General features: G+C 38.5%; 1 protein-coding gene across 3 annotated transcripts in view; it reads left to right on the top strand.

The window, feature by feature from the left end:
• The window catches only part of LOC131436716 (phosphatidylinositol 3-kinase catalytic subunit type 3), a 508,878-nt gene that overhangs the window by 186,761 nt on the left and 296,601 nt on the right, over positions 1-25,516 (top strand). For 2 of the 3 annotated variants that reach the window (XM_058605589.1, XM_058605587.1), the window contains one exon: positions 20,870-20,992. The exons of the other annotated variant lie outside the window; for it this stretch is intronic. In XM_058605589.1, the coding sequence (XP_058461572.1) occupies positions 20,870-20,992 (123 nt within the window). The remainder of the gene's footprint in view (positions 1-20,869; positions 20,993-25,516) is intronic. 3 annotated transcript variants of the gene reach the window in all.

The following is a 25,516-nucleotide window of genomic DNA, read 5'->3' as shown; positions in this document are numbered from 1 at the left end:
TATTCGCTCGCAGTGCCAAATGATGCGAGACTGGTTTAATGCGTCTTCTCGCCTTGACGACCGGAAGGCAAATGAGAACTACGACCTGAGCGTTTGAGGTTTTTAACCACGCAGAAAGTGCGCTCTCCGATGCCGCTGTTTGAATACGTCTGCTTCCATCTAACGCATAAGAAGAAATGATCGTATTTTGAGAGCGGTTCCCCTTTTATAATGTTTAGTTGAAGATATGTGCCTGACTACATCAAAATCGTCGTCCTTGCGCGAAAACCCCAAGCAAAAGTGTTGTTTTAAAATTTTCAGAAAACTTAATTTTTGAGTTGTTTGTGGTTCAAAATATTATCCTAAATTCCTGATCATATTCTCGATGAAATAGTGAAAGAATTATGTTGCTGCCATTAATACAAGTCGAGATATTTACGACTAAGTTCTGCCCATTCTTCCATATGGCTAATTTTGAAAAGGCGCCCTATAGTAAAGTAAGTCGTATTCACGACAAAAATCTGGCTACCTAGAGTTTCATTGACTCGAGGATTCAGTCTTTTACAAGGCTACGTGAATCACTAATAGTCTTCTTGTAGACTAACAGTTAGTCAACCTTTCTCAAGGCTATACAAAGAGTGATATTCTAATATAATTCTATCCATCCAAAGAAAGCCTTTTTAAGGCTATCCATCCAAAGAATTATTCTTCGAAATATTCAGTCTTTATTAAGACTATCACAAAATCAGTCTTTATCAAGACTTAACAAACTAAGAGTCTATTCGAAGACTATCTGCGTCCAACCGGGAAGACAACAAGCCTTAGGCTAAAAATAATACAATACGAAAGAAATCCTTAAAACAGGTTCAGAATTCAATTGCAATTTAGTTTTCGAACTAGTTTCGAATGAAAGCACGACCTGAGCGTTTGAGGTTTTGTACCACGCAAAGAGTCTGCTCTTATTGATGGCGTCTGCTGATCCCGACAATCGAAGTCCTAATGAAAGCGCGAACTGTTTTTTTGTTTTGAATAAATATCTGTTCATTAATCTTTTTGCCTTTCTCATATAGAAAGGCTATGCAATCACTGTGGAAATCGACTTTTTAATCGAGGCCCTCCGGAAATTCGACCATTCGACTCAGCTCGACGAACTGAACAAATGTCTGTGTGTGTGTGTGTGTGTGTGTGTGTGTGTGTGTGTGTGTGTGTGTGTGTGTGTGTGTGTGTGTGTGTGTGTGTGTGTGTGTGTGTGTGTGTATGTGTGTGTGTGTGTATGTGTGTGTGAGTGTATGTGTGTGTATGTAACAAAAATATGCACTCACTTTTCTCAGATATTAACCGATTTTCACAAACAAAGATTCAAATGAAAGGTCTCATAGTCCAATAGCCTGCTATTGCATTTCATTCCGATCCGACTTCCGGTTCCGGAGATATATGATGGTATGTACCGAAAAAAATATGCACTCACTTTTTTCAGAGATGGCTGAACCGATTTTCACAAACTAAGATTGAAATAAAAAGTATTATGGTCCCATAGTTTGCTATTGAATTTCATTTGAATGTGACTTCTGGTTCCGGAGTTATATGGTAATATGTGAAAATTCGAGAAAAAGTTTACACTCAATTATCTCTGGAACAACTCAACCGATTTTCGCATACTAAGGTTCAAATGAAAAGTCTTATAATATCCTAAAAATTTGTAGAACATTTTTTCTATATCCAACTCCCGGTACCGGAGCTAAAGCGTGATAAGTGGAAAATTATCAATTTTATTAGTATTTTTCCACGAACGATGGTTAAAAACAGGTACAAATCCCATAAAACTGTCTGATAAATTCGTCTAGTTTGCAGAGCTTGATAGTTTGTGGGCATGAAAACTCAATTCGGCACTACTGGTCCTCTCTTTTCCTGTTCCGAGGGAACCGAAAGTGGAGAAGAAAAACTCCTAAAACTAAATTCACTTCGATTTATCTGATTCTTGATTGTGGTCATCTAGGGGTTAGCCAAATTTTGTGCTAGGGCACAAAACCGTTTTTATTATTTTTACGTTTCGTCTTTGACTCATCAGTACAGAGCACTTCAAATTGTTTTTGCTACTTACAGAACACTTTTTGTTCTGCAACGGAGTGCAATGTCTTTTCTGACGTGCCGAACGAAAACGTGTTTTCGACTATTTCTGGTCGATGCAGGTTTGGTCATTTAGGGGTTAGCCAAATTCTGTGCTAGGGCACATAACCGTTTTTATTATTTTTACGTTTCGTCTTTGACTCATCAGTGCAGAGCAGTTCAAATTGAACTGCTAGGTGCTAAACTCGGCAGTTCAATTTGAACCGCTAAGCAGACGTAAAGTTTCTGCTACTTACAGAACACTTTTTGTTTTGCAACGGAGTGCAATGTCTTTTCTGACGTGCCGAACGAACACGTGTTTTCGACTATTTCTGGCTGATGCAGGTTTGGTCATTTAGGTGTTAGCCAAATTTTGTGCTAGGGCACATAACCGTTTTTATTATTTTTATGTTTTCGTTGTTTTTCAGTGCATATAGATCTGGATTAATATTTCTCAAATCCTGGGCGTCTAAATTTCCGGTGATCCGGTGCATCCTAACACTTCTAACATATTGATCATTTTACCTTTCTGTTTCTTGGGAGAAGGCTCATGAAGGTATCATTAATCATTGAGAGCTTTAATTCGATTAAACTTGAAAAATCTCCTGTTTTATTGTCGATTCGATTCAACACATTTTTATTTGTAGTAATTGAATGCTGGAACTGATTTCATTCTATAATGTGCACAACCTTATCAAAGCCTAAACTAATTCTTCCTTCTCCAACTTTCATAATTAACGCACCAGGATTATTTTAGATGTAATGTATTTTAATGAAAGGAGGATAGGAAAAGGAAATGAGGGAAATGAATGCGATGATCCGAAAGTACATCCTGAAAGAAAGACAAATATTATTTTAAAGTCTTTTTATGTTTTCTTTGTGAATTTCCCGGCCGAACCTCGTTCTTTGTTTGTCCTCCATAGCTTCGGTCGGTGAAAATCTTTCTTTAATTGTCTTTTTGATTCCTTGAATCCTTTTGAAAACTATTTCTCCGTCTGCTATGTGAGGTGCTTCTTCTCTTCCTTCATTGTAGAAGGATAAATTTTTTGATCGTGTCTTGTCGTTTGCCAAAATTACCTCATCATAGAAGCTGTCTCTTTCTTCTATCATTTTCTGAATGTCAAGAGGCCGTTCGTGTTCGTCCTTTAACCCAATGAAAATCTCTCTCGGTTTAAAGCCGGTGGCTGAATGAATGGTGATGTTGTACGATAAGCTCCGGTGTACCATAGGTTGAGAAAGTTTCAGCAGGCCTCTTCTAACATCGACTGTATTCCTGGATTTTATTGGGATTTATTTATGTCAATATGAATTATTTCTATGGGTTTTTTCGTGTTCGGTGTTGAGCCAAGTTTAATTTTGTATGGGTGTCGGTCATATTTGCTTCGATTACATACTTCGCTAATTTTGATAAACTGTTGAATTTTATACTTCATTTTTGGAAAGTAGAACCGATTAGATATTTGTTTTGCGTTTTGTAAAACTCCTCGGTGGGCTGGTTCATGGGTTTATTCAATGGGGGCACTTTGTTCCTCGAGTGTTTTTAAGTCAACCAAAAGTTTCTGCGTGATGAAAATTTTGAAAGTCTTACATCGACTAAAGTAATTTTTATTACTTTAGTCGATTATCAAACTTTCGGGACACAATATGCAATTGTTGCGTTTTAAGTCGATAAAATCTTTAAATATTGTTATCAATTGAGGGATACCAAATATTAATTTTGTAATGGTTCTTCTATGAACTCTCGAAAAAACCTCTTCGTGAATATTATTTTCCTCGGGGCCAACTTCAAGGATTACTTGATTACTGAAATAATTTAAAGGTTTTTCAGTACACGGAATGTATTCGGAATCATCCGTATCTGCGGAATGTACTGTAGCGTTATCTGATGATAGTTCATTTTCGTTAACGTTAATTTCTTGAACAATTCTATCCGTCTGCTACGACGTTTTATTTGACAGGTTTCTATTTAACATCGTAATCGAATTCGGCTATATATATATATATATATATATATATATATATATATATATATATATATATATATATATATATATATATATATATATATATATATATATATATATATATATATATATATATATATATATATATATATATATATATATATATATATATATATATATATATATATATATATATATATGAATGTATATATATATATATATATATATATATATATATATATATATATATATATATATATATATATATATATATATATATATATATATATATATATATATATATATATATATATATATATATATATATATATATATATATATATATATATATATATATATATATATATATATATATATATATATATATATATATATATATATATATATATATATATATACTTACGCAGCCCTTCTATCACGGCCGAAATACCAGAGGGATCCATAATGTACGATGGCGTACTGAGGTTAAGGCTCACCCCGGGCGTCAAGATAGTCGGGTTCGCGAACATCACGCTAGCAGTTTACGAAGAATCCATCGGAGAGGTCGAATTGAGCGCATCACACTCGATCAGCAAGGTTGCAACTTGCGCATCATAAAACAGAGATGATGGTGATAAACAATAGAAAATCTGAGCAAGAGGCGTCGGCGCATGCTGGCGATTGCATGATCCTCTCCAAGAGATCAATGAAGCAGTTGGGTGTAATGCTTGACGAAAAGCTCAGTTTCGGCAATCACGTTGAATATGCCTGTAAACGTGTTTCAATGGAGATTGCGGGGCTTTTGCGAATGATGGCCAATAGCTCGCTGGTGCGTTCCAGTTAACGCAGGTTACTGGCAGGAGTGGCAGTTTAGATCCTCAGGTACGGCAGCCCGGTATGGACGTCGGCACTCCGTGTGAAACGCAACGCACAACTGCTGGAGAACACTGTCTTCGTGTGATCAGTGCGTACCGTACGGTATGTGGAGACGCAGCCTGCGTAGTGGCGTGCATGATGACTGTGTGGTGGCGTGCATGATCAATATGCATTGCATATTGATTACTGCTCATCAAGGAGGTCGCGGAGTGCTACGACATGTGGAGTACCAGGATCATCCGTAGGACTGCCAACACAGTCTCCCTACGCGAGTAGCAAAGGAAATGGGACAGCTCAACCAAGGGCAGGTTTACACATCGGCTCATTTAAAAAGTCTCCGGATGGATCGACAGACCCCTCGGTGCAGTAAACTTCGGCCTGAAGCAGCTCTTCACAGGTCACGGTTGTTTTAGGTGTAAGTTTGAGACGGCAGAATACGTCCTGTTTGCCTGTCCCCGCTTTGCGATACAAAGAAATGATCTACTGGATGTATGTGACAGAGAAACTACAACAGGAAAGCTAGTCCAGAGAATGTGCCACAGTGAGGAGATCTGGCACGCAGTGTCGGCCGCGACCTCTCAGATCGCAGGCATCTTTCAGTGGAGTTGGAGCGCACAACAACAGACATTCCCGACCGCCGGTCGCTAGAGGGATTAGCAAACAAGCGTCGGTTCGGGAGTTTTTCCGTTGTCGGGGAACTGTCGGTGTAGTCTGAATCCTTCGCCAAAGATTAGACGAGTAGATTGTGACGTAGTTCTGGTATGGATCGTCGAGGCACCAGTGAACCGGAAGTCATTCTCCAACCGGATGCACTGGACCTACTCAGGAATTCTGCCGTTGGAACCGTTCACGGGTTTTGGGAGCGTCGGTCCCGGGAAAACTTCCATCGTCGGGGAAGTTTCCCGATGGTGCAGGTGAGATCCATCGTCGGGGACTAGCCGAGTAGTTTATGACTTAGAGCAGCCCTGGGTCGTCGAGGCGCCAGCTAACCGGAAGCCAAGTTCCAACCGGAATCGTCGGACCGACCCGATATCCTTCTGGTAGATCCCTAGGGCGAAACAAGTGGCTCAAAGTCGAGAGATACATAGTCTATAAGTAGGAGACAACGAAGCAGACGTCCATGGCGATGCATAAGGCCGGGAAGGGTGCTTTGAGCACCGATAGCCTTCCACCCCGAAGTAATTTCTAACGGTAGTTCCGGGGAGGTGTGGTTGGAGATCTAAGATGTTTTAGTGGGTAGTTTCAATTATACAGTGGTAGTCATGTGGAGATTCCAACACTCTTAGCGTAAATTGGACAAATTTTAATTCAACTATCCGTAGTTACTTGACTAATAGAAAACAATTTGTATTCCATTGAAAATGACAACTGCAACCATGCTTCAATAAACATAGATGTTTCACAAGGAAGTAATATTGAACCACAATTGTTTCTTTAACATATAATTGACATAGGTAATTTACAGCTTAAAGTAACTCCACTCGCCGACGACACACCTCTGTTCTATCCTGACAGTGACATCAATGCTATTATTAACTCAATGATGATGGTGATGGTGATTTAAGAATTATTGATCAATATTTTAATGCGAATTTATGATTATTGAATGCTACAAAGACTAAGTATATGAGTTCCGTACGATAAGGAAAACCATACTAAAGTAACATTTCAAGCACAGACTGAACGAGATATTTAGCTAATGTAGTTTTTTTGGTTTTATAATGTGTTTATCGTCAACAGTGTTTCATTTTAATAATTAATTTCCTAATATATTTGTACTTCCCTGCCAATATAGCGTAATAATTAAATTGTGGATCCCTTGAAAGAAAAATTTTTCCACTCCCAAGTAGCATATTAAGTTGCTGTCCTGTATTTTTCTACTGATTGTGCAATTTATCAAGTTAGTTTATATTACTATTCTAGTAACTGTTGTGTTATGGAAAAAGCGCATTTTTTCTGTGGTGTGCAACACATCTTCAAGTTCTTCCGTTATTACGAAAATTTATTTACAACGATTATGCAACTAAAACAAAACACATTCGTCGATCCTACCACAAAGAGAGTAATAAAATCAGCGAAAAAACAATTGTGAAACTCGTGAAAACTACTACGTAATGTAAACAAGAAATGGAATGACGTTTAAAAAAACATAAAATTATTTTCTAATGAATTAGTTTTACATTTTATTTTCAATACAACTGCTCTTAACAAAAACATGGATCTTGTAAAATAATCTGCACATGAAAAATGATAATGTTACATATTGTAAAATTGATCTTTTGTTTTCTTTTAATGAAAAATCGACGACGAACTGCTTTTTTATGGTGAAACATGTATTCGTACGGCCGGAATTTTCAAGCGCCTTTAAATTAACGTGTTTTGATGATTGTACACCGATTTCTGTAAAAATAACAGTCTATTATTTTTAACGAGAATTATCGGAATGGTGGTAAAATACGTGTATTCAAACATTCCTAAAAATTTAAGACGATTTGATCAAATTAATGTTTCATTGAACCTGAAAAATCTCGAAATGAATTTTTCTTGAATATTTTCCAACAGTGCTGAAAAAATTCGTTATCACAATGGTGACTCGAGCTTACATTGAGACAACACATATATCATCGTCCACCCAACTACGATTGTCGCTAATTGAATCATAACAAGTATCATGACTGCCGAACCCTTTCAGTATCATTGGAAATTGATTTCATGAAAATATGAACAAAAGTTATCACCCGGCGAAGAGCCAGTGATAGACGATAATATTTGTCTCATTTGACATTCAGCTGAGCATCAACGGCATCATATACATTCATGAGTCTCATCGTCAACCGGGTCGATTGGGCCCTTCCAATTATATGCAGTTGCCAGCGCCCTGGGGAGCAACTCTTTGTTTAATTTAATAAGTAAAATGTTTTCCAACGTATCTTTCCCAAGGCCAGTGCGTTGATTAGAGAAAACCAAGGCAAGGGCACTGTAGATGTACAACGGCTTAAACTTATCATATTAATGCTCAATGAATGACCATTGATTGAAAATGTCTAGTTCGGGAAAATTATCGCCAACTGGTTAAAAAACCTTTTTTGGTGTACGAACGATTCCATCATTTTGAATATACCACCCCATCGTGTCCTACTCCAGACGGGTGGGTATGAAGCATCGTAGCTTTCAAACTCTGACCGGTACTACACCAGCTTACATTTTCTAGCAATAGCAGTGATGGCTCGGATAGACTCATCGAATTTATCAACAACATCCAGTATCGCAAGCTGCAAGCTATGCACCACACATCTCAAAAGAGTAATCCTTTCGGATAGTTCATTGGCCAGTTCAGCAGTAACGTTTCGTTGTTGATCATCCTCTATTACATCCGACTCATCCAGCTCATCTATGTTCGTACCATCAGCCTGTTGATCTGTAGGAATTGCGTACGTATCATTGTTTAATTGTCTAACCGTTGCCACCATATTAGCCCAATTGTCGCATGTCATGGAAAATATGTTCTCAACAGATAGCCCATAGTCGGCCAAAGTATCCATAACTTTTGATTTCAAGAACGCCGTCGTTTGACTTTCTTTGATTTCGATCATACCAAGGGTACGAATGACCACCTGCTCGTCTAGGGCATACTGTACATTGATGCCTAAGATATGGCGATTGTGTCGGGCAGCAGAATCTATTTTCAAGCAGGCGAGCTTGCCATTCATCTTACCTATCAACGTTTCTTTCAAAAGATGGGCAGTCTTCGAGAGATGACATTTCATTGTGACACGGTTCAAAGTGCACCCAAGAGTCGTTGTGATCGGTTTCAGTAAGTCTTTGAAGCCTTGCCACTCGAAGCATGAAATAGGGAGATGATGGAAGGACGTCAGCTTAACTGCTGACGGAATTAGTAACTGCTGCTCAATAGCTATTACACGCTTAGGAATTATTCTTGCCCTCTTCTCCATTGGATAGGTAATTGTAAGGAGATTGTTTGCACATGCACGTTCTGTATGTACGGTACGAAAGTGACGGATAAAATTGCTAGGAGCAAATCAACTCTGGATGTATGGACATCCTGATGCGGGATCGATGTTGCAGATAGCTTTATCGCCCTGCCTTACTACCAATGACGACGCAATGTCCGTCAGTGAACGCTGCAGCTTATTGCGGTCTGCTCTAGTTGTAGGTGCCATCGTATAAACACCACACAAAACTTAGTCGTTAATGGTTTAAACTCTAAATACGCTAAAATAACTCTAAATACGCTCCTCTATCTAAACACACACACACTTGATAAATACTTCTTTGATCAATATTGAATTCGCACTATATCACTATAATCTTGTCTGAACCGGATTCGTTCGGAATACGATACGAAACCTGGCAGACTCTCCCTCCTACGCCTCCGACAAGTGCCGGAAGCAACGGTGGTATCTCATTGTTGCCCGGGAGATAATATTTTACCCGAGCTCCCACCTATCTGGCAGTGGGCCACGGTAGTGCACCACTTCATAGTCCAGCGCTCATGTAGTTATTCGCCTCTCTGTTCGTATCTGTCCTACCAAACCATAGTGTGTCACTTCATGGTTGGTCGCTCATATAGCCATTTATAGTCCCTCCAAACCGAAGTTAGCAAATCCAACAACCTACATATTTTTAGTTAACTTTTCCAACAACCTATCAGATTTTTTTTTCTTAGCTAAGTTCAACACTTTTTTAGTTCTTCCAACAAACGATTTAGTTCAGTAAACACCCGCATTTTTTTCCAAAACCCAGCTGTTTCATATATGAAAGTGCCGTCCCCGTTCTGTCGAATGCAATCGACGTGAGCGTAGTACGCGGGATAGGTGATAAGATATGAACGTAGGCGCAATGCCTGTCCGTGCGGAATATGTGCCAGTTCGTACATGGGTAACATGCTGAAAGGCCGCAGCATGAGGGTATAGGCTTAGTAAGCCGGGTTGGCCGGTTGCAACTTGGTCACATTTGCGAAAAATTTGTGCGCAGATTTTCCAAAACGGACTCAACGTCGTGAAAGTACGTCGCAAAACTACCAGAACGCACCATATGTCGTTACGTTCGTTTACCATAGTAAGCCGAACCAAAGACACGAACCGAAGAATGTGGCCAACATAGAAAATTACCAACGCCATCTGGAATCATCTCATCCTAAATTCAATTCACCGGCCACTACCCGAGTAAGGTCTAACATCAAAATGTGAACAAATTGAAATCTGATTATGATAGCAACATCAGATTGCAATCCTATTATGATATCGACTCATCAAATTTTCAATTAATATCACATTATGTTATCATTTTGCTGTTTAAAGGCAAAAGTTTTGTGAAACTCAATATATGAAAATATTAAAATCAACAACTTAGTGAATCCATTGAAATTGAGCAAATTTCAAATGGCAACACAACAATACATAGTTAAGTTTCAATGGAAGAATTATTCCTTCAATCCTATGTTGCCTTTTACAAAAATGCTTTGGCATCCTGCAGTTGACCGCAACCATAACCGCGAGGAAATGATTTTTTTCAACATTTTTTCCACTTTTACGCAAACAATACTCCTTCTTTTTAACCACGAGAATATTAGTCAAATCACACCTCTGGGAGGCATTAGATAAATAGGCTATTATCGATATATACCACGTTTGTCTGAAGCAGGTCAATCTGAATACTTCCTTTGGCATTCCCATCTCGCTGATCGTCTACCGTACAAGGAGCATATTTCAGAACTTGATATGAGAAATATATTTGACGTCATCGATTACCTTCTAGATACGTTAAGTATCCGATTCTGTAACAATTTTTGCGTTCAGTTTTAAATTTTTTTTTTCGATATTTGTAATCATACGACGTCGCGAAGTTCATTCCAAAATTTTTAGACCATTATTTTCAGTGCATCCAGAAATCGGGGACCTGAATGGCGAAAATAATCTACTTGTAAAACCCGTTCTGAAAAAAAACCCATAACTTTATATCCTACAGTATGGAAAATTCATTGTTTACGAAATTCGAACATCGAACATTGAATGTCTCAGATTTCAGAACCTAGAGCTAATTCTTCATAATACTTTAGTGGCTTAGAGGAGCCACCAAGAAAAAATATGTTTAATTTGTATATTCCTAAGTAGTCCACAAACTGTGTCGAAGACACTCTTCAAAACAATTCTCATTCCTAGTTATAAATGCTTAGAACTTCATATACTCACTAACGCTAGATATTATGAGAAGTATTTTATCAATCATCTAATAGATCTTGGAACTTTAATACACTTTTCCGAAGAAACCGTCTAACTAAATCTTCATAATTTTGAGTCACAGGACTAATTCTGCATAAAATGATCGTAAATTATAAGTCCACACAGGAACTCTTCATTCTGGTTCTATCTGTGGTCAGAAGCAAGATAATCGTTTATTGTCCCAATTAGTCGAAAAAACAAATGATCTGGGATACCTTATTGCCGGATTCTTAATCCATGTTCCCTGTGTTGTAGAAGAATTCACTGTAAAACGTTCGGTCTTTAGAGCCTCTAATTTCGTATTTCAAAGTGATTACATGTGCGAGTTGTGTGAGATCAAGTAGATAACTCCATTTAATGTTATAATGTTCAAATGCTACCGCTTTGGATATGAGAAGGACAAAGACAACATTTTTATACTGTGCTCAAACAGCCACACTGCTATTCACGGTGGATGCGGGATGGAAGCAACGCAACGAGTGTGCACTGACAGAAATTACCTGCATACAACTTTGTGCAACAACACAGCTTGTCATATAACCGAACATTTTCCATCTCCTCGTAGCTAGCACTTACAGTCCATAGCAATCGCTAAAAATTTGCGATCCAAAATCACCTAAGTTCGAAACCGGTTTTCTTCCGCGGCGGTAGTGTGTAGATTGAATAAAATCTTTTTTTTGCTTGCGACTAATATGGAGATTGCATAAAATCTTTTTTCTTGCTTGCGAGTAATATCGCCTAAATGTATACTATCCCGGACCATTTATGACTGACTGAGAGCAAAACTAGTTTTCACTTGGATGTCACACAGCATTTTTTTTGCTTTCGATTTTGATCTTTTAACCGTTAAAACGACTAAAACGATAGCAAATTAAGTAATCGATATAAACGAACAGCACAACATCAAATGGAGTTTTCTTTTTGATCTCACACTCTACTCGTGTACCGATCGCCAGCTAAAAGCTGGATTCTCGAGAATCCGCGACCCGATAATACATTACATTATGATACTATTCTAATTTTAAGTTAGACGATAATTAAGATTAGTAAACACCCTTGGCATCTTAGAGCTTCATCAGTGTGCCTTAATTTTATATTATATTATTGAATAAAAAAAAATCACCATGGACACATATATGGGCGGTCCGCTGTCTATGCCGCATCGATAGGCGTTATAGCGAACTACTATAGTGTGCAAATATTTTTTCAACCGGGTACTACGCCACGTCGGTTGCATTCGACAGAGCGGGGACGGCACTATCATATGAAACAGCTGGGTTTTGGAAAAAATGCGGGTGTTGACTGAACTAAATCGGTTGTTGGAAGAACTAAAAAAGTGTTGGACTTAGCTAAGAAAAAAAATCTGATAGCTTGTTGGAATTGCTAATTACGGTTTGGAGGGACAGGTACGAAGCGGGGGCATAGTGATATAGTGACAAAAGTTTTATTGTCAATAAAACTTTTCGCACTATATCACCATACCATATAGTGGTATAGTGCGACATTCTATGTCTCTTGCCAACTGATTCTACTCTAGTTATCGGTCCCGTGGATAGTACATGACCTAGCGGAGGTATCGTACTAGGACTGTATAGCACGTCTCGAACGCCTTGATCATTCGATGACATGCGTAATTTTTTTAAGTTCTAATTTTGGTAAGGTTGCTCCGTGTTGACATGTAAATTGCACGTACATTTCTATCAGTTTGCCATATGATGTGTCATCAATGGCCCTTTATTCGACAACAGCACCATCATCGCCCACGGAAAGCGGCTCCAGTCGATGACTAACATGCGGGCCACCCGCCGGGTCTTCGCAGCCTGGAGGTGTTTTCCGCGGTCCCACAGAAGGATGCGGCAACTTTAGATACATTCTCACGTCACCTGGTTGATTCCAAGAACGGAGGACCACTCCTGTCGATAACTAGCACGCGGGCGACCGGCCGGGTCTTTGACTCGGGGGTGTCTTCCGTGAATCCATACGGACGAGCATACGGCCACTATCATTAAGTAACAACGTCACCAGTAAAACATTAGAGGCCAGCACCTACACAATCCTAATTATTAGAACATGCCTTTGGCATCATAGAGCTAACGCATATATCTTATGAAAAAAAAAAACAATGGCCCTTGTAGTGGGATACATCACCATACTTACCTAAGACGTTCCAATCAGTCTGCGGAAGTCTGCCATATGATGTACCATTAATTGCCCTTGTAGTGGGCATGTCAGCTAAACCGCCTTCTACGTTCTGGTTGGTCTGCCGCACGATGCGAGGCATACTTGTCTCACTGACGGTACCGTAGAATACGGTTCCGCTGGTTGCGGTGGACCGACGCATTAAAGTTATTACAAATTATGATAAAGTGGGCCAGTTATGGTCAACAATGTATATATAGGATGACCACATTTCGGAACGTATGCTTCGAAAAGATTGACTTTTGAGCCGTAAAAATGCATTTTGAGCGTATGGTTGACACGAGGAAGGGAAGGAGGACGGTGATTTGATAGCTACCTAAGAACGGTGTTGAACGAAGGCGGTCATTCCATAGTTCATACCAGATTTAACGGCTCATCACTGACTGACTGACCCGGATGAATAATATACGCTTGTCTCAAAGGTTAAGTCATGCATGTATAAGTACAAACAGGCTTAATGTGAATCCGCATAAGGCTCAGTATAAGAGCTATAATTTACTAGATCATTTAAGTAGTTACTTGGATAACTGTGGAAAATCTAGAACTAATACATGCCATAATGCAAGGACCTCGCGGAACCTGTGCAATTATTAGTTAAACCAATCGTCCTCCGTAACGCTTAAGTTGAAATCTGGATAATTTTGTTGATCGTATGGTCTCGCACCGACGATGGATCTTTCAAATATCTGCCCTATCAACTATTGATGGTAGTATAGAGGACTACCATGGTTGCAACGGGTAACGGGGAATCAGGGTTCGATTCCGAAGAGGGAGCCTGAGAAATGGCCACCACATCCAAGGAAGGTAGCAGGCGCGTAAATTACCCAATCCCGGCACGGAGAGGTAGTGACGAGAAATAACAATATAGGTCTCTTGATAGAGGTTTATAATTGTATGGAGTTGAGCATAAATCCTTCAACAAGGATCAAGTGGAGGGCAAGTCTGGTGCCAGCAGCCGCGGTAATACCTGATCCACTAGCTTATATTAAAATTGTTGCGGTTAAACCGTTCGAAGTTGATTATTGTCCAACACGGGTGCTACTCCGAATGATGGTAGTAGGTCACTGGATTGTTGCAACTATAGGACTGGGTGTGCGATCATACGGGCCGTCTGGTTCATGTGTATTGTTGTGGCGTTTGTTGCCTTTTGTCGGGTGCTGGCGTTTCGCACAAGCCCAGCTGCTATTACCTTGAATAAATTAGAGTGTTCTAAGCAGGCTATCCCTATGGTCGAGAATAATCTTGCATGGAATAATGGAATATGATCACGGTCTTAATATTCTTTGGTTTGTAATCCAGATCAAGAGGTAATGATTAACAGAAGTAGTTGGGGGTATTAGTATTACGGCGCGAGAGGTGATTCGTAGACCGTCGTAGGACAAACTAGAGCGAAAGCATTTACCATGGATGCTTTCATTAATCAAGAACGAAAGTTAGAGGATGGAAGGCGATTAGATACCGCCCTAGTTCTAACCGTAAACTATGCCAGCTAGCAATTGGGAGACGCTTCATTGTGGTGCTCTCAGTAGCTTCCGGGAAACCAAAGCTTGGTTCCGGGGGAAGAATGGTTGCAAAGTTGAAACTTAAAGGAATTGACGGAAGGGCACCACCAGGAGTGGAGCCTGCGGCTTAATTTGACTCAACACGGAAAACTTACCAGGTCCGCAGGGTACAGTTCGATGGATGAGTAGCCGAGCGAGTGATTGCACGCACAACGTTATCACATAGGGTACTGCAGTCGGTGCGTGACATGCTTGGTGATTGATGGCTGCAGTGCCAAGCAGTCAGGCGAATGGTGATTGGTGATAAACACGTACTCGCTCATACAGCTAACGCGGGTTGACTGATACCGAAATAGATATATCAGGACTACGTATCTGATAATCAGTTGCATATGACTTCACCGAAAGACACTCGAGTGATAAGTAACATGAATATCATGGTCAGCTTTTACTTTTTTTTATTTTAAATTTTTTAGTTGAATTTAACATCAAGTATAGTCATTCATCTTAGCGGCACGGCTTTTGTGGCTTTTGCGCACTGTTGGCATTATTTTGGTAAGTCTATGTGTTGGAGTTGTGAAAACATGTTGCTTAAGCGGTAATATATTTCTATGAGAGTTACTATGATGAACTTAACTTTTCGTTCAATATCTCTGAAAAGTGACGTCAGGTCTGCTTATTTTTGTCGGGCGATGAGAACCGAATATAAATTATCTGATTGACTTTCGTTTTCATTACATATTTAATGCTGTATTTCTAGTATTTTTATGATAATGTTCTCATGTCTGCATGTTTTGCGTTCATTTCGAACAGAAACTGAAGAAAACTGCACACACTGGCTTAAAAATTCATGAGGCAGTCAAAACTATGTGGACTCAACAAAAAAATATTTTTTAACACGTTGACGGACAATTGCGGCTATAGCCGTCAAAGCGAAGTTCACAATGTGGCATGACTGCTATAGCCGTCCAAAACGAAACGGTCGTTTTTAGACACTACGGCACTATAGCAGCACAAATGTGCACTTACTGGCATATACGTAGAAGCATAGTGTCGTGTTTTGAAAACATCTTTTTAGGTTTAAGTTCATATTTCACCTGTTATACGAGTTGCAGATTCAGTATGCACGTGGTTGTGAAGGGAGTAGTGCGATCGTGTTTTCTATTGAATTTATAGTTCTTATTGATACGTTTAACGATATTTATTAGTATTTATATAACTATACTGGTATGTATTTGTTTATTATTCGTTTTATAATTTAAACAGAAATAAAAAAAACAAAATTTAGCATTTTAGGTTAGGTTAACGATACTATAGGTTATACTGTTTACTTTTTTTTTTGGTTTTACATTTGCTGTTATAGCCGCCATCGTCCTATCACTTAGTGTATAGAGTCCGCTGGCGCCATGACGGTTGTAGCCGCAACCTAATTAAAGGTACTAAATTAATCAAAATTAAGTTAATTTAAGCAGAAAGAGTAAAACTATACTTCTAACATTCTAAAAATCACAAAAACATATAGTGTCAATTTTCGAACTTCGCTTGTTCCTACTGTCCGTCAACGTGTTAAAGCAAGGTTCTCAATGCGACTTATAATTTTTGGCCTTGAGGAGAGCATCATTTTGCTCATTTTTCTTCCACAAGAGATTTAAAGCAATTTCGACGAATATTTTGTCCGATACAATTATTACAGTCGTTTGGAAATTTTTTCATAAGTTACACAATTGGTATAGTTACTCCCGACGATGCGAAATTTTTTGCAGAACTTCTATAACTGCTAGTGAAACATGAGCAGATTGGTGACTTGCTGCACAATTGTTTTAGATGTACTTATAGTACTGGTTCTAAGGTGATTTTTAGATAGTATTGTATTAACAGTTATATGTTGCACAACCAATTTTAATATATTTAAAAATCTTTCTGAACATATCTCACATAAATAACAATTCTAAAACAATTGTAAAACATTTTGAAATTTAAATAAGTTACATTTGCTGTTTTAACTGGGACTCCACTTTATGTTATTAATAAATTGCACATCGAAACATAAATAAATAGAATCTCAGCGGACTTTATGTCAAAATTAAATTAGTATTTCGAGTGTTATAATTGCCAGTGTATAATTCTTTCTTGTTTTTCACTGAGACTAGTTGCGTCCTCAACCAGGGGGCTAAAAATCGAAGCTTTTTGGTGTGGGGGAGTATGGTGAGCAAAAAAAGTCAATTGTGACTTCCAGATCCGCAGGTAAAATCGAAGCGTGAAAGCTGTGTAAGATATTTTGATTCGCAAAATTCTATTACATTCCTTTTGTAAAATTTGGCCTTTTTATCAACAGACTTCGCAGCCGATTCTTAGTGTACAGAATCATTGCATGGCTAGTACTATGGATCCTACTGACACTAAAAATCCTTCCAGGTCGGGGCTCGAACATGCGCAACTGGCTTGTAAGACCAGCACCCTATACATTGAACCGCCAACCCGGAACAAGTGTGGTGATAGTAATAACAGAACAAAACAAAACGCTTCTCCGTTCCTTCCGCACACGCCGTATGGAACAGCGGCCTTACAAATAAGTATGGCTTTCTTCAGTTTCGATAAAGTCAGTTGGGACAAAGAAAAGTTTTTTTTAATAACTTTTTGATGTGGAACACATCTTTATTAGGGGTGCAAATCAGAAACTCAAGAAAAACTACACATAGAAATGTGGTCAGGTTTTAAACGTTTACAGCTCAGTCTGTTTTGTATCAATTATTAATATTATTTCATCATTTGATATGAAATATTTCTACGTATTGATTTGAATGTTCATAGCCATGTATTTTGAATTGTATATCATTGAAATGTTGATTAATAGCTAGCAGTGTTCTATTTTATCTGCAAAAAATTTCCAGCATACCGGATTTCCCTGCCATAATCGACGGTTTTGAAGGAGTAAGCGAAGTATCAAAGAGAGAGTATCGCTCTGATTGGTCAATCGATGCAAAAGCGAAGCTGTTGGAAGCACGCGAATGTATAAATAGAAGCGAAATTAAAGCTAACGTTTCAGTCCTATTCCTAGCATGCTAGAGGTAGGTTGTTGCTAAACAGCAAGACAAAAACGTGCCATAAAACGATTTGAAGCTTTAAGGGCTGAAGCCAGTTGTTAGCGTAAAACCGTGTCGCTCGCTGTGCGTATTACATTTCTCTTCATGCTCTCTCGTAAATGTGTAAAATGACTATCGATGTGGCCGGGTGACCAAGAAAGTTTTGATATTTTCGGTTACAAGTTTGACTACATCACATAAAATCCAATAAAGCTACCGCTTGTTTGGCAGACTTGATGAGCCGATTTCTCTCTCATGTTTCGTTACGTTACCAGGATACAAGAGCAGAAATAAATGGTGCCGCCATAGAAACGTACTTACCATTACAAAAATAACATTCACTTAATTTTTATCGCGACAACATATGTTATATGTTTTTATGCACTAATCGCATCTAAACTAAATTATCTAAGCATTGTCAGGATAGATTTTTGATCGATGCTTTTGAAGGCAAAATATTTAATGAACAAGCTCGAACAACCCTTATGGGGCTGATCCTTGTTGTTTTTTCATAAGAGCTCCCAACTTGAATTTTTGACTGCAGGTAGGGAATATAAACACCTATCTTGTAAAAAAAAATTAGGTGGGTAATGTCAAATACATAACAGGATGACGCGAATACGAATAAAACTTCACACTTCTGAATATCTAGAATCGTAGATTGATATAAGTGAATTGGGAAAGGTTTCATTACTTTACTTCCAGAACTGTAGCGGTGCACCCATACTAAAGTACGATTTATTCACGACATACTTTTTTTCAAATATAAATAAATAAGACATGTCGGAAGACAGTAAAAATTGTTTGCCTACAGAAGTACACACGGTACGAAGTACAATAATTTTAATGGAAGAAAATTTTAATAAGTTCTTCACTAATTATTTACTGTTATTTGAAATCCACTGTGCAGGCTAAAATGAATGAAACGTGTCGCATCGAATATATGACCACTATTTTCGGTGCTACCGGGAGTGGAGATCGGGAACAAAAATAGCCGGAATCGGTTTGATTAGTTGCCTACTGATAATGGCTATCGATTTGTGTAGTTTTGAGACCAGTTTAGAAAACTCTTTGCGTTGTTGCCTGTCTCATATAGAAAGGCTATGAAATCACTTGAAAAACCGACTAGTAAAAATTGTCCCGGAAGGCCAAGTCGTATACCATTCGACTCAGTTCATCGAGCTGGGCAATGTCTGTGTGTTTATGTGTCAAATAACTTCACTAGGTTTTTTTAACCGATTTTGACAAGCTTAAATTCAAATGAAAGGTCTCACGGTCCCATACGAAATTCCTGAATAATTTCATCCGGATCCGACTTTCGGTTCCGGAGTTATAGTGTGTTAAATATTGTACACCGTCTCTTGAACTGGCGAAACAAAAACCGTTAAAAAATTCTAAACTGAACTCAAAACCGTTATTCATAATCTTAGGGTCAAATGAAAGGTTTTATGGTCATACTGAAAATTACTGCATATATTCGGATACAACAAAAAAAAATCGTCGTTTAGAATGCGACCACTAGGTGGATTAAAACAGATTTTTGTTTATGACTTCTAGTCAGTTAGTTTTTTTCGGTTTTTAATCATATAAAACTAACAAGAGATTGTGAGAAGAGAAAGAATATGAAAATTATAGAGTCATAATACTCAAAGATGTAAAGATAAAGTGCGGAAAGCGATAGTTGCGGTTGTGTCACTTTTGGCTTTGTCAATTATTTGGCAACGTTGGCATACGATTCGTTAGTTCGATCGGCCTCTATCTTTGGTATAATAGTTTTTTCTTCTGAACACACGATGTATTGCTGTGTACGAACTCGCTACAGTGACATCACGTTCGCTGTTGACCGTGGTATTGCTTTTCTGTTCATTTTCCGTCTGCAGTGACAAAGGATGACATATTCTTTTTTGCGAGCGTTCTCGCTGCAGGAGCTCCTGTCGAAATACAAAAGCTAAGTTTTTGTGCCCCATGAACTCGTTAAACCGTATTCTCCTAAGTACTCGATAATTTATTCATCGGTTATGTCTTCGGAGAAATCAAACAGATTCACTTCCACTTCTCCACCCTCCATCGTAATTCTTAGTCTGTATATCTTCCCTTCGATCTCGGTTTCGTGTACGTTGTCGTGTTTTTGAACGGATTTTGGGACTATCGTAGGGTAACTGACTTTAACAAAAGCACGTCCAAGACTTCGGGTTGGCTGGATACGTATCACTTGTTCCTATTCATGTTCTAGAACCTAATTTACGAAACAACGTTTTCCGCGGAAGCATCGAAAAATCAATACGGAATGTGTTTTTGTGTAGTCTCATCACGATACATTCGCGACGACCCGAATCAAAATAAAAGAAATAATGATTGGCAATTGCTTTACACCTATTTGCCTATATAACATGGTAAAGAATAGCCCGCGCATGACTTCTAAATCCCAGTTAAACGTGTCTACTTCGAAGTTCAGCACTAACTGCCATTCAGTCATCGATACGGAAATACAGCTGAACTTGCGTGCACCCGTTTTACTGGCCTTTTACGACATGGAACAGGAAACTTGTGTATCAATTCTTGGTTTAAATAATTCCGTCAGATTCTACACGGCTTGACCTTTCAAATAAGGCTAAGATTGTTGAAATCGGTTAAGCTACCTAGGAGAAAATTGAGAGAAGAGAAAAATCATTTAAAGAGGAACACACATACACATGCACACATTTTCCAATCCTGTTGTCTGGAGTTGATTGGTATGTAACACTATGGGTCTCATCGAGTCGATTTTTCCTAAAATTCTTTTTCCTTTGCATAGAGAAATTTAAAAAATCTCTTAGATTTTATATCATCTTAATGATATTTCTGTATGATTTGTCGCATGACTAGTAATTCGTACGTGTTTGAATAAAAAATGCTTAGAATTTTGTTTTTCGTTGTAGGTCGATTGGCTGGACCGTCTTACATTCAGAGAAGTGGAACATATAAACGAAAGAGAAAAAAGAAGTTCTCATTTTCTGTATTTGATGGTGGAATTTTCTGAGATATGTATGGATGATAAACCGGTAAGAAAAATAATAGCATCAAAGTTCAGGATAAAAGTATGTATGTGACATTTCACACAAAATCAGCTACCAATTTATTTACCTTTAACTATTTCATTTGGATAAGAACATAACAATATTCGATACGTAGATAAAAAATCGTCCAAATTTTCAATTTCATGAGTATTCTTTCAAAAATTTAAATTTATCTAGTTGGCAGTCTTGTTAGTTGGTGAATACATGATATAAAACTACTTTGGGACTACTAGTGCTCGGTTTCCGCTTCCGATAGCACCGATAATAGTGAAGAAAATCTCCAAAAACGGAACTCACTTCGATTTCTCAGCAACGGCTAAGCCGATTTTCACGAATCATGATTTAAATTAAAGCTCTCATTGCCTTTAAATATACTGTACAATTTCATCCTGATCCGACTTCCGGTTCCGAAATTATAGAGCGATGAGAGTCAAAACATTAAAATCGTTATTCAAAATGACGAGGCAAAACTAATACGGATGGTACGTGCGGCGTTGCTCCGTTGGCAACGTGCTTTGTTCAATTTTGTATAGCGTGCAGGGTTGTCACATTAAAATTTATATTTTTCAAGTGATTCTTCTATATCAGTTACTTACTAAACTAATCGACTTCGGCTATACTGGTTCCAAGTTCCAAGGTTTCAGAAGTACCGGAAATAGTGATCAAAAAGTTTAAAATGAGACTCACTCAATTTTCTCAGAGATGATTAGATCGATTTTCCCAAACAGGCTCAAATAAAACTTTTTTCATTCAGTAAAAACCATTCAAGCGAAGAGGTTGTGTTTCGATTGTACTGGCTCGTGAGTTAACGGCTGCTACCGAGACAATTCTAAGCTTCAGGTAGTTAAACTGCCCATAGCAAACGCAATATTCGGGGCGTTTCCCGACTGGAAAGCTAGCAACGAAGGCCATCCCGTTCATACGCACAGAGGTGTAGAGACACAGAGGTGCGAGAGCATAGAAGTGACGAGTCACAGAGGTGCCATCGCATAAAGGTGCGAAGACGAAGGGGTGCAAAGGCACAGAGGTGCTAAAGCAACCCAGTGCTGATCTACCAGGTACCAGAATTTGTACGCTGCGTAGGATCAAAAGAGACGGCATATATCGCGAGGTGCTACACTGCAAGCATCGCATTTGATCGCCACCAAGAGCAAAAGCACTGTACCTGGGGTCAGGTACAGCAAGTGCAGTGGTGTTCACAACGACGGCAGAGCAACTGAGATAGCAGTAAACGACAGAAGACTGCCAATTGGAAACAGCAAAAGACTGCCAATTGGAAATCGTTGGAAGAGCTTCACGTCGTTCTTCACGATAAAGGAACAGAGACATCAGCTACAAGGTAGATTTAATTTAATTTATTTTTTATTTCTTATATCTGAAATTTTACTAAACATAAGTTTTTATTTTGGTATTATTAATTTACAAAAAAAATTTAATGTAATGGATGATCTCATGGAAGATCATCCGAATCCGATTCCGGATACTAGTAAAAGTTTAAATACTCCGAGGGCTAAACATTATCCACAGGGTACCACTGGGCCATGGATAGTCTATCTTCGAAAAAAAGAAAAGATTTTAAACTTGATGCAAATTACAAAGGATTTGACATCACATTTCTCTGAAGTTAAAGAAATCTGTAAGGTTAATAGAGATAAAATTCGAGTTGTAGTTAACGACTTGAAACAGGCAAACGATATTGTAACCTGTAAATTATTTGCTATTGAATATCGAGTTTACATTCCATCGAAGGAGGTAGAAATTGACGGTGTTGTGACTGAAGCAAGTCTGACAGCAGATGATTTACTTAAAAATGGAGTTGGCCGTTTTAAAAACTCCATGCTTGAGGGAGTTAAGATACTCGAGTGCAAACAATTGTACTCAGCATCTATTGTCGATGGAAAAAAGTCTTATCGTCCCTCAGATTCGTTTCGCGTAACATTTGCCGGATCTGCATTGCCTAGCCATGTCTATATCGATAAAATTCGTCTTCCTGTTCGGCTTTTCGTACCGCATGTTATGAATTGCACGAACTGTAAAAAATTCGGACATACAGCTACTTACTGTAGTAATAAGTCCAAATGTATCAAATGTCAAGGGCCTCATAAGGATAATCTTTGCGATAAAGATGTTGAAAAATGTGTTTATTGTGGGGAAAGCCCTCATGATGATCTTTCAGTGTGCGCTGCATTTAAGCTGCGTAAAGACAAAATGAAGCTTTCTTTAAAAGCACGGTCTAAGCGCACATATGCAGAAATGCTCAAAACGGTCATACATGTCTCCCCTTTGGAAACCGAAAACGGTTTTTCAAATCTTGCGGAGCCAGAGGAATCTGACTCTGACGGAAATAGTGAAGATACCTCGTTTGTCACTCCTCAAGGGTCTGTTAAGAGGAGATTAACAAACCACAAAATACCAAAAAAGACACCTAAAATTATACCTTCAAAAAAAGATCCCCGTGTTAAAGCTAAAAAGCCAAATTTAAAACCAAAAACTGTGCCTCCTGGTTTGTCAAATTCACAAACCAATCCAGGAACTAGCTCAAGAAAAGACAATAATCCAGTGGGCTCCATTTCACATTCACCAACAGGATTACTGAAATTTTCGGAAATTGTAGAATGGATTTTCGCTGCATTCAATATTTCTGAACCTCTAAAGACCATCATAACAGCATTCCTTCCAATAGCTAGAACTTTTTTGAAACAGTTATCAGCTCAATGGCCAGCTCTTTCAGGTTTTGTATCATTTGATGGATAATTTATCATCCGCCGCAAATGATTCAATCACTGTCCTGCAGTGGAATTGTCGAAGCATCATGCCAAAACTTGATTCATTTAAAGTTTTGTTGCATAGTCAAAAATGTGATGTATTTGCTTTGTGCGAAACATGGCTTACATCAAACATAGCCTTAAATTTTAATGACTTTAACATTATACGTCTCGACAGAGACTCCCCGTATGGTGGAGTGCTTTTAGGAATTAAGAAATGTTATTCCTTTTATAGATTAAACATTCCTTCGACTTCTAGTATAGAAGTTGTTGCTTGTCAAATAAACATTAAAGGAAAGGACATTTGCATTGCTTCGGTATATATTCCTCCAAGAGCTCAAGTTGGACAACGACAGCTTAATGAAATTGTCGAAGCCCTTCCTGCTCCACGTTTGATTTTAGGAGATTTCAATTCGCACGGAATGATGTGGGGTTCCGTTTACAATGATAGCAGATCATCTCTAATATATAATATTTGCGACAATTTTAGCATGACGGTACTAAATATGGGTAGCATGACACGGATCCCAAGACCTCCTGCACGTCCAAGTGCATTAGATTTATCTCTTTGTTCGACTTCAATTCGACTAGATTGCACCTGGAAAGTATTTCCTGATTTACATGGTAGCGATCATTTACCAATCATCATCTCAATTAGCAGTAACAAAGGCATTGCTAATTCAGTTAATATTCCATATGATTTGACAAAAAATATTGACTGGATTAAATACCAAAGTAATATTTCAAGTGTCTTAACTTCAATGGAAGAGCTTCCCCCACTTGAAGAATATGACTTCCTCGTTTGTTCGATTCTGGAGGCCGCAGAACAAGCCCAAACCAAACGATTTCTTGGTCCATCGTCTAACAGAAGACCTCCAAATCCTTGGTGGGACAAAGAGTGCTCAGATGCTAAACACGCGAAACAAAATGCTTTCAAGACGTTTTTAAAACGAGGAGGAGGAACTCCTCAGAATTTTGAAAAATTCTTGGTTTTAGAAACCAAGTACAAGAACATACTTCGGGTTAAGAAATGCAGCTATTGGAGACATTTTGTGGAAGGTTTGTCAAGAGAAACCTCAATGAGCACTCTTTGGAATACGGCCAGACGAATGAGGAATCGTAACGTAGGAAATGAGAGTGAGGAGTACTCGAATCGATGGATATTTGATTTTGCGAGGAAAGTTTGTCCAGATTCCGTTCCTACGCATAGCATTGTTAGGGAGTCTTCTTCAAATGATGATTCCATTGATAGCCCCTTTTCAATGATGGAATTTTCCATAGCACTCATGTCTTGTAACAATAACGCTCCTGGATTGGACAGAATTAAATTCAACTTGGTGAAGAATCTGCCCGACCTCGCAAAAAGACGTTTGTTGGAATTGTTCAACAAGTTTCTTGAGCAAAATATTGTTCCACCTGACTGGAGACAAGTGAAAGTTATCGCCATTCAAAAGCCGGGGAAACCAGCTTCCAATCACAACTCATATAGACCCATTGCGATGTTGTCCTGCATCAGAAAATTGTTCGAAAAAATTATTCTACGACGTCTCGACACTTGGGTCGAGACGAACGGTTTGTTGTCAGATACTCAGTTTGGCTTCCGTAGAAATAAAGGGACGAATGATTGCCTTGCATTACTTTCGTCTGACATCCAAATTGCCTTCGCTCAAAAGCAACAAATGGCATCTGTATTTTTAGACATTAAAGGAGCATTTGATTCAGTTTCCATTGATGTTCTTTCAGA

The sequence above is a fragment of the Malaya genurostris genome, chromosome 3 (genome assembly GCF_030247185.1).
Source record: "Malaya genurostris strain Urasoe2022 chromosome 3, Malgen_1.1, whole genome shotgun sequence".
Taxonomy (NCBI): domain Eukaryota; kingdom Metazoa; phylum Arthropoda; class Insecta; order Diptera; family Culicidae; genus Malaya; species Malaya genurostris.
Note: the sequence above shows the minus strand (reverse complement) of the source record. Positions and strands in the feature narration are given on the sequence as shown.